The following is a 13,999-nucleotide window of genomic DNA, read 5'->3' as shown; positions in this document are numbered from 1 at the left end:
GAGGTAGTCATACTCTTATATCAAAGGATTGTTGTAAGAGTTAAATGAGATAATATAAAAAGCATTTAGAATAATATCTGGTACAAGAAGCACTATGTTAATGCCCTTACTGTTATAAAATCATGCTGCAGGGCTTCCCTGGTGGCGCAGTGGTTGAGAGTCCGCCTGCCGATGCAGGAGACACGGGTTCGTGCCCCGGTCCGGGAAGATCCCGCATGCCGCGGAGCGGCTGGGCCCGTGAGCCATGGCCACTGAGCCTGCGCATCCAGAGCCTGTGCTCCGCAACGGGAGAGGCCACAACAGTGAGAGGCCCGCGTACCACAAAAAAAAATAAAAAAGAAAATCCCAGATAAATCTATGGCTATGTAAATATGAATACAACAATGATATAATATTATTTTTTTAATTGCAGTAACAGATAATTCACTTGCATTTTAGAATTATTGTCCTTTATAATCAAGTAAATGTCACTATAGGTGTAATGACTTTCACTAACACTCAGTGTGAATGTGTTGCCAGGTTCACCAGCTATTCGTTTATTCTTTAGCACTATGCTTACAATTTGGGTAACTACATTGGTGTCTGGTTTATACTGACTTGACAAATTAGCTAATCTCACCTAAGGTGTGGGAAACTAATTCAAAGATCGCTTAGTATATGTATTCTCTAACATTCTTTTTTCCTTCAAAGTATAACTTCACTAAAGTAACAAGACCTAGCAAAAAAAGTTTCTACCTTAGAGTAAGACTTAAAGAAATAAAAACATTTGGTTCATAAACTCTCAATTGTGATCCATAATTTCTGACTCCCTATGAGAGAGATGTGAAAAATGATCCTCCAGATACCCTGAATCTCTTTCATAGAATCAAAAGCTTTCTGGAGGGCTTCCCTGGTGGTGCAGTGGTTGAGAGTCCACCTGTCGATGCAGGGGACACAGGTTCGTGCCCCAGTCCGGGAAGATCCCACATGCTGCGGAGTGGCTGGGCCCGTGCGCCATGGCCGCTGAGCCTGCGCGTCCAGAGCCTGTGCTCCGCAGCAGGAGAGGCCACAACAGTGAGAGGCCCGTGTACCGTGGAAAAAAAAAAAAAAAAAAAAAAGCTTTCTGGAGCTCCTGAGTGTATGTGAGGTTTACTGCAGTAGTTTGGAGCTGTAGGACAACCCTCATAAAGAACTTCTTCACTCTAGAATTTTCTCACATGAAAGATTGACTTAGCTTCCCATTACAATATCTTAAAAGAGAGACTGCAGCTGTTTTCACCCATGCCCTAAGCTTCCAATCTGTGTTTCCTCTCCTCCATGGCAAACAGAGGAGAGAAACAGAAAGACAGAGGCATGTCAGGTTCCAGTCCATGACTACCAGCGGTTTCCCAGTTGGTACAAATGGATGGGTGAAGTTGCCATCTGCTGAAATGGGTAACACTGGAAGACCACTAGGTGTTCAGGCAAAGATGTAAGTTTGCCTTTCGTCCTTCAGAACTCCTCAGCACCAAGTACGCAGGAAATTCATGCAGTCATCTGCTTATCCAGGCCAAGACCCGTCTCCTAGCCTACCATTCTAGACTATTCCTGACCCCTTTTTTTCTTCTCACCACACTGACAAGTAGCACCTCCCAATTCTGTATCCTATTTCCTCAGGAATTTTCTCTTTATGGTTTATTTCAGAAACAAATCCTAACTAAGGCATTGATGGAGGCCAAATGGTTTTGGATGTTCTTCCATCCATCTTATCGTAATTGGGCTATAACACAAACTTCCAAAGAACCAAATAACAATGGGAGTTTGGGGTCCCATAGCAAGGTCAGGGAGGAATACATTTTTGTGCAGGTGGACATTTCAGTGCCCATATTATAATATACAAGACCCTGGTCTCATTTTAGTAAAACATCAAAGGAAAGATAAGTAAATTCAGACATCCTCCTGTGTGGAACTTTCTCCAGTTGTCATCAGGCAGAAATGACAACTCCCTGCCTTGAACTCACATAGAACTTTCTTTTAAATTTTTTATAGGGAACTTACCATTTTAATATTTTAATTCTATTTACCTGTGCATATGTATTCCCACATACTGAGAACTGACTCAATTCCTGCACTCTCTTACTTCCCCCTCTTGTTCCTTCTCTTCTTTCCCCCTTTACACACACACACACACACACACACACACACACACACCCCACACACACATTCTTTCTCACTCTGTCTCTCTCTCTCCTACTGCACAGTGCTTTGCAAATAATGCATGTGCAGTCAATGGCTATGGAATAATAGATTTAGAAAATAGATTTTAAAGTTTTATTTGTACATGGAGAAAGTCATTCTATTCTGGCCTATGATAAAAAGGCACCACAGGCAATCAATTTTTGTCTCTCCTAATCACAACGATAATATGCCTCTTCCAAAGCCTTGTCTAAACCAGGTTTGCTTTTATTTTGTATTTGTTTAGCAAATTGAAGAAAGTACCTTATATACTTTAAACCTATTGACATTTCATCTAATGCCAAGGTCAATAGTTAAGATTTCTCCTTAAGACACTATGAGACAAAAGACAAATATAAATCTACAGATTGGTTTGTAAAAGAACCTTATTAATTTAGACCACAATAATGTGAAATTTGTTATCATTTTTAAAAAGTTTGGTATGCAAAATTATAACATGGACAAAATTTCAAGGAACATATTTATACTTTTAACCAACAATTTCAAGCATTTTAAAAGAAGTCCATGGGCTTCCCTGGTGGCACAGTGGTTGAGAGTCCGCCTGCCAATGCAGGGGACACGGGTTCGTGCCCCGGTCCGGGAAGATCCCACATGTCGCGGAGCGGCTGGGCCCGTGAGCCGTGGCCGCTGAGCCTGCGCTCCGCAACGGGAGAGGCCACAAGAGTGAGAGGCCCGCGTACCGCAAAAAAAAAAAAAAAAAAAAAAAAAAAAAAAAGAAGTCCATTGTTTGCCAATAACAGATATGCAAATAACAGATATGAAAATTATAATTACCTACTCACTAAGGAAGTTCCTCTAAGAAACCCTATTAAACTATACTTTTAATATTTCTAATTCTTATAATATTTTAATTGTTTTTGTCTTTCTCCCTCCACTAGAAATCAAGCTTGATGATAATAGGGTTTCATCTATTTTGTTCACTGCTATATTCTCAGCACTTAGAACACTAGCTGGCATGTAGAGATGTTTAATAAATAGTTGCTAAATAAGTAAAAGAATAGATGATAACACTAAGTGTATTTGAAGGTGATAGAATATTTTTTTTTTTTTTGCGGTACGTGGGCCTCTCACTGTTGCGGCCTCTCCCGTTGCGGAGCACAGGCTCCGGACGTGCAGGCTCAGTGGCCATGGCTCACGGGCCCAGCCGCTCTGCGGCATGTGGGATCCTCCCTGACCGGGGCACGAACCGCGTCCCCTGCATCGGCAGGCGGACTCTCAACCACTGTGCCACCACGGAAGCCCAACAGAATATTTTTAAAACACTGAAATTTTACTACTCAAATTCAAATTGTGGACTAATGCAATAGTCCCCACGGTGTTCCAATCAGCGCCCCTTATTAACTTTAACTCCAAAGCTTTGCCATTTTGGAAATCATCACTACAAGTTAGTAGAGAAATCTTCTGTCTTCTACAAAGCTGTAAGGGTGGAATCGCTTTTAGAATGCCAATATAAATTCAAACACATATAAAGAATTTAATTTCCTTGGTTTGCTCTGTTTTCAGCTATTCCAACCAGCTCATTGATCAAAATAATATACAGTTGATCTATAAAGTAGATAAACCATAGCATGCCATGTATTAGGGAAGACATTTTATGCAAATTTCTTTTAAGACTGAATTGCTCATAAAGCCTTAAACAACATCTTTTTCCCCCTCTGCCATCTTCCCTCCTACACCACCTATCACCTACTCCAAGCATTTCTGAGCATTAGTGTTCAATTTCCATGTACTTCACTCAAGCAAACAGGCTGAGAAACTTGTGGTGTTTAAAGAGTATCGTTTTTAAAGAACAAAACAATTATCCCTAATCTCCTCTTCAAACAAAAAGAGGTTTCAATGTTGAAAGCATGTGTTCAATCTCCACCAGCTCATAAACTTTAATGTTCTTATTGTCATTTGTTTATTGTGTTCTTTGATCATTTCTGACACCACTATTATCAACTTTCTCTATATTAATGCCATTTTACGACTTGTAAGTAATACAGCAGAAGCAGAGGTAAACAGCCAGCAAGTGGAATGGCTTGGCTTTCACAAATGCACCGGATCTTACTACTGGTTATTGCCTAATCTGACTCTTCCATCCCATCCTAGATAAGAATACTTCTAAAAGTCTTGCAACAAAATAATTTGAAAATGCTTAAAACATTTCTCCATGGGCCCTCAAAGGAACCAGACCTTTATTATTCCAAAAGCCTCCTGGAAATTCACCCTCTATGTCTGAGTGTTTTGACAAAAAAAGACCGTATCAAACATTAAACATGCTGAGAAATGTTTGAGGCTCCAATACATACCTAAAACAGAATCACACAAGATCCCTTACCCATCCAGTAGGCCAGTGACATTCAAACTGATCTTTTTCTCTAGCAGTGAAATATGCACTTTCCCCTCAACCCAACCTGAAACAAAAAATATCTTACATAGCAACTCGGTCCATGAAACATACAAGCAGAGTGGCTCTCCTTGAATCAAGTGTGGAAGACCAGGATACCCACCAGCTTAAGAGCTGGTGATGTCAAGCCTCAGCCAGCAGCGAACCTGGTCTAGAGGCAGAGCAAAGCAATAAAGGGCCAAGGAATCAGGCAAAAGATTAGGAAATAAGGGTTAAGACTTAGGCATGCACAGGTTCCAGTAAGAGGGATGCTGAATGAATAACAAGAGAGAAGGTATAGATCCAGCTGCCTTCCTATACTGCTACCTCCCAGACCACACTCTCAGACCAAGCTTTGTTGAGCACAATGGTAACTATTTTGCTATAAGTGTAGTGATGGACTCAGGAATGTGGATTACCTATAAGGATTGGGTGGCTGTGTGGTTAAAAATACCCAGCAGTGTGCCAGATGCTTAAGTTAACATGCCCCCAGGAGACTGGCAATCTGCCTTCACCTCTAAAGCTGGCACTAAAGGGCTACTGGCAAGCTAATATGAGCACCAAGTTGCCCTTCCAGGTGCAGGAAGAGACTTCCATCCAGGCAGACCTAGGAGACACTGCGGATTAGGCTCTAGCCCACCACAATAAAGTGATTATCGCAATACATAGTGACTCACATGAATTTTTTGGCTTCCCAGTGCATATAAAAGTTATGTTTATGCTATACTGCAGTCTATTAAGTGGGCAACAGAATTATGTCTAAGAAGACAATGTACATATCTTGCTTAAAAAATACTTTATTGCTAAAAATGCCGTTCATTATCTGAGACTTCGGCGAGTCATAATCTTTTTGCAATAGTAACAAAGATCACTGATCAAAGGTCACCATAACAATTATAGTAATAATAAAAAAGTTTGAAATATTTTGAGAATTACCAGCATGTGACACAGAGACATGAAGTGAGCAAGCGCTAAAATGGTGCCAGTAGACCTGCTCAACTCAGGGTGGCCACAAACCTTCAATGTGTAAAAAGTGCAATATCTGCAAAGCACAATAAAGTGAAGTACCGTATATATGCTTGTGTATTTACTCTATCTAATTGAGTCCAACAAAAGGCTTTTATCAAAAGGATGCCCAAGATAAGGATACGGTCTGAGACCCTGGTACAGACTTAAACTACCCGGTTCCTGACAGGTGCTAAGCCACAATTATGGCCCTCATAGGCTTTCTGCATGTAGTTTAAAAAGGTGTGTTCCAATCAACTGAGGTAAGGAGCTGCAGATTATTCTATCACTAGGACTGCCACTCTTTACATTTGGCAGCCTGAGCCACAGTAAAAAGAATGTCAAAGAACAGCCATAAAAATAAGTAAAATATGGTTGCTACATCCTTGGAGAATAATTTTTTAAAAATCAATTAATGGACAAGGGGAAGGAAACAAGTGTGTATGACTGCAAGTGTGAGCGTGTGAGAGAGAGAAAGAGAGACGTCTTGTGCAAATTGTGATCTGCCTCTTAAAACATAATACATTTCTGCCCCTGCCTTATTGTGGAACTTTGGATGAGTCTTTTCTCCTTTTGGGGACTCATCTACCCCAAATGGAAAATGATGGCTTCAATATGAATGATCTGTGAGGTCTCTTGCAGCTCTCATAGTCTCTGGTTCTAAAACTTCTTTTGAAAATCTAGATTTCAGCTATAGGTACAAAGACCACAGAGGGACTGAGTAAGTCTTCCCTTCCTTGTATCTTTCCTTCATCTTCTAATTATGCCTTCATATTCCATTTGTCATAACAGTAATTTATGTACCCTCCCACTAGGCAATCTCTGCCTCATTTCCTGGCAATAAAGAATAATTTCTTTTATTCTAAATTAAGGGCTATGGGAAGCTCTGAATCCATCCCCTAAACCTTTCTTGTGAGGCCCTTTGTAAGGAGAATGGCGGGGGTGGGGGGGACTGCTGTCCAATGTTGTAAAGGACACCATCCAGTTTCACCTGCCAGTTATCCTCAAAGCATCCTTCAGGACCCTTGGATAAGGGGTAAGATGACACCCCATTCAGTTATAGAAGAGAACTTGGGTACAAGAATAAATGGTGAAATAAGTAGAGGACAGGAGACAGTACTGTGCCCAAATCGCTCCTTATCTCTGGTTCCCAGGACTTCACAGTCAGTCCTGAGGAGCTATATACCAAAAGTGGGGGATGCAGCGAGAGGTCTGCCCAGTTGGAAAGAATATTTTATCATTGATGTTGTTTCAAATTTTTGCTATATGGTGATAAAATGCAGATCAACTTTTAGTTTCATTATTGTTTGTAAATGCTATATAGACAGTGCCCATGGGAAGTTGATCTAAGAAAGTGAAATGTAAAGGAAACATCCCTGTATTGAGAAGACCTGGGTTCTAATAAGAAGAAGAATCACTAAGCATCAGGTAGGCTGAATAACGGTCTTCCAAAGATATCTGGTCCTAATCCATGGAACCTGCGCATGTTACCTTATATGACAAAAGGGACTTTGCAGGTATGATTAAATTAAGGATCTTGCGATAAGGAGATTGTCCTGAATTATCTTGAGATGGGCCCTAAAAGCCATCACAAGTATCCTTAGAAGAGAGATGCAGAGGGAGATACTACGACAGAGGAGAGAAGGCGATGTGACAACTCAAGCAGAGGTTGAACTAATGTGGCCACAAGCCAAAGAATATCAACAACTACCAGAAGCTGGAAGAAACAAGGAATGAATTCTTCCCTGAAGCTTCTATAGGGAACCAGCCACACTGACATTTTGATTTTAGCCCTGTAAGACTCATTTCAGATTTCTGATTTCTCTAACTGTAAAATAATACATTTGCGTTGTTTAAGCCACTAACTTTGTGGTGATTTGTTACAACAGCCATAGGAAACGAAGACAGCATCTGCTGTATACCAGGTATTGCATCAGATGCTTAGCACAGATCATCTCATTTCATCTCCACATCAGCCCTGTAAAATATTTATCATACTCATTTCACAGATGAGGAAAGTGAGGCTCTCAGGGATCAATCAACCAATTAGTGGCACAGCCTGAATTGCAACTCAGATATGTCTAACTTCAGAATCTACTTTTTGCCACTACAACATGTGGTAAAAATAACCATAATTATGAGAGTTTACACTCATCCGAAGCCTTTGCTACTAACCTCACAGGTATGATTTCTGTTAATCCTTCCAATAATCTCAAAACACTGAGATTTAGGTTTAAAAAACATTTGGTAGTTGGGTGATGATGGGAAAATTACTTATTCTCTGCGACTCAGTTTGTTCTCTGTGAAATGGAGCTGAAAATAGTATTACCAGCCTCATAGGTGTGTTGTGAACACCTCATAGGTGTTAACATTTATAAAGAGCTTATAACAGTGCTGGGAACATAGTAAGTACAAAACTTTAAACATAACCATGATGATATATTCTCTCAGGAATGTGGTCCTGCCTCATCTGCTAACTAACTGGGTGAGTTTGAGCTAGCTCCTTGACTAGATTAGAATGGCTTCAAACACTGATATTTTACGATTCGAGGCCTCTCCAGGCCTCAGTCTCCCCAAGTATGAAATGAGGGCTTTGGAAAATAATAAGCTCTGTCATTCTATGATTGCATGAGAACCCTGGTAGTCGCTAAGAGCCTCAGGGGTTACATAGCTGCTGCACTTCCCAAAAACTAAAACTATTTATCGTGTCCGTACATGGTGAGTTTGAGTAACACAGATTAATGAGAGCTCAAGGCAACTAGATCATTCCATGTCACAAAGTAGTTTATCTGTAGATGAAAGTCTCTCTCTGTCAAGTCCTTTTAGTCCAATTAGATGCTTTCTTCCTAAAATGAGGCAGATCATTAACTGGCTTTTGAAAAATGTAAAGGCTCTGGTATTTCAAAGCAATGTGCACTATGACACCCAATGCTATTTTTACCAATATGTGACCTTTTGTCATTTCTTTTGTCTCCTTATAACTGCTGGGAGATAGGCCTAATGTTCATGGATGTCAGGTACCTCATTTAGCATGACAGAAGCTTGGTAGGAAAGGAGTAAAAGCTCAAGGTAAAGAGATTCGTGCACAAACCAAAGTTTCTCTGGTACAGTCATGTCCCGTGGCAATAAGAGATCACAGTCCACCACCTATAGAGGCGCTGCTGGGTACCAGAGGAATGACATGTGTGGAAGGACAAGCATGGACATAAGACAAAGAGTCCCAGAATGGTGACCCTGGAGGAGAAAGCAAGCTGCTTCTACTCTCACCATAGCCGAGCCCAGTCCTGCTGGTATTTATCTTTTACCTGAGGAGCTAACTGCAGCAATGACTGGCTTCCACCTTTCTTTTCGGCAGACTTAAACTTTGTACACTGTGGTATCTTATAACTAGGTGTATGGACTAAATGTTTGTATGTCCCCCCCACCAAAATTCTATGTTGGAATCCTAAACCCCCCACTGTGATGGTATTAGGAAATGGGGCTTTGGGAAAGTGATTAGTTCATGAGGATGGAGCTCTCACGAATGGGATTAATATGCTTATAAAAGGCCCACGGAGCTCTCTCACCTCTTCCACCACTGTGAGGGCACAGCAAGAAGAACCAGGGAACAGGCCCTCACCAAGAACCCCGACCATGCTGGCACCCTGATCTTAGACTTCCAGCTTCCAGAACCGTGAGAGACAAGTTTCTGTTGTTCATAAGCCACCCAGTCATGGTATTCTTTTATAGCAACCCAAACTGACTGCAACACTAGGTTAACAGTTTCTAGTTGTTTTCAGAAAATATGGGAACCCCTCTTTACCATCAAACATTTTCTCAGACCTCCACATGACAATAGCTATACTTCACTACTGATGGTTGAGAAAACATGGTGACAAATAGTAACTGAATCCCAGGATATATACATTCAATAAGGCTACATACATGTGCAAGTAATATATTTATCCAGTTTCATACAAGTATTTTCTGAAGTTCTTAAAATAATTTTTCCTTCCCTACTCCTGAGGCTGTTGTCAAGTGGGCATTTTGTCTCTGTTTTCCTCCTACTTCCTTGTCCTGATATGGCCACCAAGCCTCCCCCTCAAACATGGTTGCTATGTGACTGGAATTCAATGCTCTGACCAATCATATCTGCTATTACTTTGCTGCTGGTTTATCCAACTTCTCTCCCTTGCAGTACATGTGAAACCCAGTGCAAAATCTCCCTGTAAAACTCAAAGTCCATCTTCCAACTCTTCCCATACTATCCCATTTCAGTTCTCTCAACTCTTCCTTGGACCCTAGTTCTGATGCCCCATGTTCCCCATTCCATAGCCAACTTATCTGGTGGAAATGAGGGAAGTGTACCGACATGGCCTGAGGAGACAACCTTTGAGCTGGGTCTTGGGAGATGAGCAGGAGTTCCACAGGCAAGGATAAAGGAAAAAGCATTCCAAAATGAGGCAAAACTATATAAAGTGTTGAGCAGTAGTTAGAAAAGGAGCATGTGTTAAACGTGCAGATTTCTGGACCCTACCTCCAGCGATTCTGACTCATAAGTCTAGGGTAAGGTCCAGAAGTCTACATGTTCAACATATGCCCCATACAGTTCTGATAGTGGTGGTTTATAGATCATACTTTAAGAAATACTGATCTAGAAACAGGTTTAGTAAGTCACATACAATTTGTTCATCTGTAGAGCTGTTCAGGGAAATCCCACTGAGGGTCAAGGGTAATAGTTTGGGTTCATCTGAAGAAACTGGCTCATGTACACACTGAGATACAATCCTGATCCCTTGGTATTGCTGAGTGATGGCATGCTGAACCAATCCGGCCTGAGATGGAGCTAGTTCTTCCTTTACCTATCTTTCTGACTTCATAAAAGCCAAATTTCCAAGTATAAAATGAGTATTATTTTTTTGTCCTGCAAATCACAAGACAGAAGATACTTCTTTTGTATACCTAACCACCCTTGTGTCAAAATTTTATGACACCTCACATTTTAAGAAGGCACTTCATGGTTTTTGGTCTCAGAGCTCTTGCCATCTGCATAAAGGTAGTTTCTGCACAAGACTCAAAATGCACTTGCAAATTGGCACTGGAGGAACAGGGTAAAGGGAATGTAATTTGCATATATGAGCAAGTTTGTAAACCTGATGGTTAACTCAGTATGTTAAGGCATAAAGCTCATGAGGCCAAGGTTATGAGTTTAATCTACATATGAATTATATAGCTGTTCTCCATCACTTAACAGACTCTACCCTTCCCCCAGCTCACCAATGAGCAAATATAACTGGGCTAGGCATCAGAGTGTGGCTAGCTCTGTGCAAGATATCCCACCTATGTGAATATAATGAAGATGTAGAGCACATGTTTTAATAAGAATGGGTAGGACTACTACCTTTTTTAAAAATAAAGTAAAACCAGGGACATTTTGGTCTTTGTCCGCGGGTCAGTCCGGCCCCTGGATCCACGTGGCGCAAAAATAGGAGATGGAAATTCATTCTTCAAATGTACCTGAATTTACATGAAGTTGTACAGGGTCGCTTCCTTGTGCATTCCTGGAGACTGCACCTTCCTCATCCTTCAGAAGGCCAGGAGGCCCCAGGGCTCAGCCTGAGTTCTAGGACAGAACTTTGGCTCCAGCATTAACATTCTAGTGCTGTGTCATTTCCCCAATAGCAGGTTATAAGCTGGCCAAGCTGTCTGTGATCCTCTGTTGAAGCAAGAAGACGAACTGTGGATGTTGGAGAAAGAAGTGTAAAGGAAATTTGTCCAGAAGAAGCCTGAGAAGATGATGAGCAGATAGAGAGGCAACAAGACTTGGGAGGCAAGTTGCATCCAGCTCCAGTAAAGTACAGACTGAGGAAAAAAGCAGTGAATATAAGAAAATTGGAAAAATACTTCCTCTGATCTCAAACCTTATATCTTTTAAGGCAACACCTTTTTCAACTTAACCTAGAAAGAGTTTGAAACACAATTTAGACTTAGTTGTGTAGGAAAGAATCATCAATTAGTTTGGAAATCCTGCCACAGCTTACTCCTGTGGTAATAACCCCCTTTAGGTGTAAATCAGTGTGGAAATGCCTTCATTTAAAAAATTTTGAACCCCATATGATATCAGAGCATTCATACTGGAGAGAAAACCTATGAATTTACTGAATGTGGTAAAACTTTCACTCACATGTTGCACCTCATAAATGTAGAAGTCATGCTGGAGAGAAACCCTGTGCTTCTAAGGAATATTGAAAAACCTTTAGCTAGATAACAAATTGAGTAGAAGAAAATTCGTACTGGAGAGAAACCAGTGAATGTAACAAAACTTCATTTGAGTATTAGAAAATTTAGAGTTGAAGAGAAAGCTTTGAAGGTACTAAGTATGATAAAGTTTTCTCTTGAACCTTATCTCTTACTCTGCATTTGAAAGGTCAAACACAGAGAAGCCCTACAAATGTAAGAAATGTGGAAATACCTTCAGCTAAAAGTAAATTCTCATTCATCAAAAAATTCATACTGGAGAGAAATCTTGTGAATGTGGGAAAGCTTCCATTCAGATGTCACACCTCAGTCAGCAGAGAATTTGTAGTGGGGAAAACCCCTTTGCCTGTAAAGTATGTGGGAAAGTCTTCAGCCACAAATCAACTCTCACTGAGCATGAGTATGAGCATTTTCATAATAGAGAGAAACCTTTTGAATGTAATGAATGTGGAAAAGCATTCAGCCAAAAGCAGTATGTTATTAAACATCAAAATACCCATACTGGAGAGAAGCTTTTTGAATGTAATGAATGTGGAAAATCCTTCAGCCAGAAGGAAAACCTTCTTACCCATCAGAAAATTCACACTGGAGAGAAACCTTTTGAGTGTAAGGATTGTGGGAAAGCTTTCATTCAGAAGTCGAACCTCATCAGACACCAGAGAACTCACACAGGAGAGAAGCCCTTTGTATGTAAGGAGTGTGGGAAAACTTTCAGTGGCAAATCAAACCTTACTGAGCATGAGAAGATTCATATTGGAGAGAAACCCTTTAAGTGTAGTGAATGTGGAACAGCTTTTGGTCAGAAGAAGTACCTCATAAAACATCAAAATATTCACACTGGAGAGAAACCCTATGAATGTAATGAATGTGGAAAAGCCTTCTCTCAGCGAACGTCACTTACTGTACATGTGAGAATTCATTCAGGTGATAAGCCTTATGAATGCAATGTATGTGGAAAAGCCTTCTCTCAAAGTTCATCTCTTACGGTGCATGTGAGAAGCCATACAGGTGAGAAACCCTATGGTTGTAATGAGTGTGGGAAAGCTTTCTCTCAATTCTCAACCCTTGCTCTACATTTGAGAATACACACAGGTAAGAAGCCTTATCAATGTAGTGAATGTGGGAAAGCTTTCAGCCAGAAATCACACCATATTAGACACCAGAAAATTCATACTCATTAAAAACCTGTGGATACATGAAAGGTGTTCATCAGGAATTTACATCTCATAACATATCAGAAATAATCATTCTGAAGGAAAGCATCACAAATGAGAGAAACAAAAGCTAAAAACTTAAAGGATACCAGAGAATTCATCCTGAAGAGAAAGACATTTGTATGATAATATCCAGCAAAAAAAAAAAAAAAAACATACAGCACAGGTAATGCTGAAACTTTAGATGCATTTCCACTAAAATTGGGAATGGAAAACATGTTTAACATTGCCGTCTGCATGGATCTGGAGATCTTCACCAATGTAAAAAAAAAAAAAGGTTGCAAGTATTAGGAAGAGACCTTTATGGTATTGATTTAGCAGAACAGAAGAGATTCTGGAAACACCTATGCATTTATTAGAATTTATAATATAGAAATGGCATCAGGAGATGAGAATATAATGGGACTATTTAAAAAATGATTTGGAGGTAATTTGTTCTCCAAGGGAAAAAAAAAAATACGAACTATACACAAAGGTAAGATCCAAGGGGGTTAGGTTAAAAATAGTAATATGAAAAAGTTATATACTGAAAGGGTTATGACCTTGGGAGTTGGGAAACATTCCTTATAGCAAATTGAAAAACACCTAGCAATTCTACTCTGAGTTTGTATGCTCAGGAAATGTGTACCAGGCTATTTACTGTGGCATGATATGTAGTAGTCATAAATTGGAAACAACTTAAATGCCCATCAGCAACAAAATGGAAAGTACTTATGATGGAATACTGTATATCTGTAAAATGTAATAAATGAGATCTATATGTATTACAGAGAAAGATATCAAAAATCACGTTGAGGGGGAAAGATAAAGTTGCAGAATGACATATATTACGATGACAGTTTTGTAAATTTGAATAAAACTTCCCTCAAAATTTCAGTGCTATATATTGGTAATGGATACATACATGTATGTATGTTTTTTAAATGTTTTTGAAATGGTTTGGAAGGATACAGACCAAACT

The 13,999-nt window shown here is 40.0% G+C and overlaps 1 protein-coding gene across 1 annotated transcript; it reads left to right on the top strand.

Moving 5' to 3' along the window:
* The first annotated feature begins 11,868 nt into the window (after positions 1 to 11,868).
* Positions 11,869 to 13,485, top strand: LOC116747963 (zinc finger protein OZF-like). Its single transcript, XM_032620660.1, has one exon. It carries the CDS (start codon positions 12,121 to 12,123, stop codon positions 13,003 to 13,005), a length of 885 nt encoding a protein of 294 aa, XP_032476551.1. The 5' UTR covers positions 11,869 to 12,120; the 3' UTR covers positions 13,006 to 13,485.
* The last annotated feature ends 514 nt before the right edge of the window (positions 13,486 to 13,999 follow it).

The sequence above is a fragment of the Phocoena sinus genome, chromosome X, assembly GCF_008692025.1.
Source record: "Phocoena sinus isolate mPhoSin1 chromosome X, mPhoSin1.pri, whole genome shotgun sequence".
Taxonomy (NCBI): domain Eukaryota; kingdom Metazoa; phylum Chordata; class Mammalia; order Artiodactyla; family Phocoenidae; genus Phocoena; species Phocoena sinus.
This window is presented reverse-complemented; position numbering and strand designations above follow the sequence as displayed.

Bases quoted from the DNA above. Each gene is read 5' to 3' on its own strand.
- LOC116747963 (XM_032620660.1), top strand. From the start codon at position 12,121: ATGTCACACCTCAGTCAGCAGAGAATTTGTAGTGGGGAAAACCCCTTT.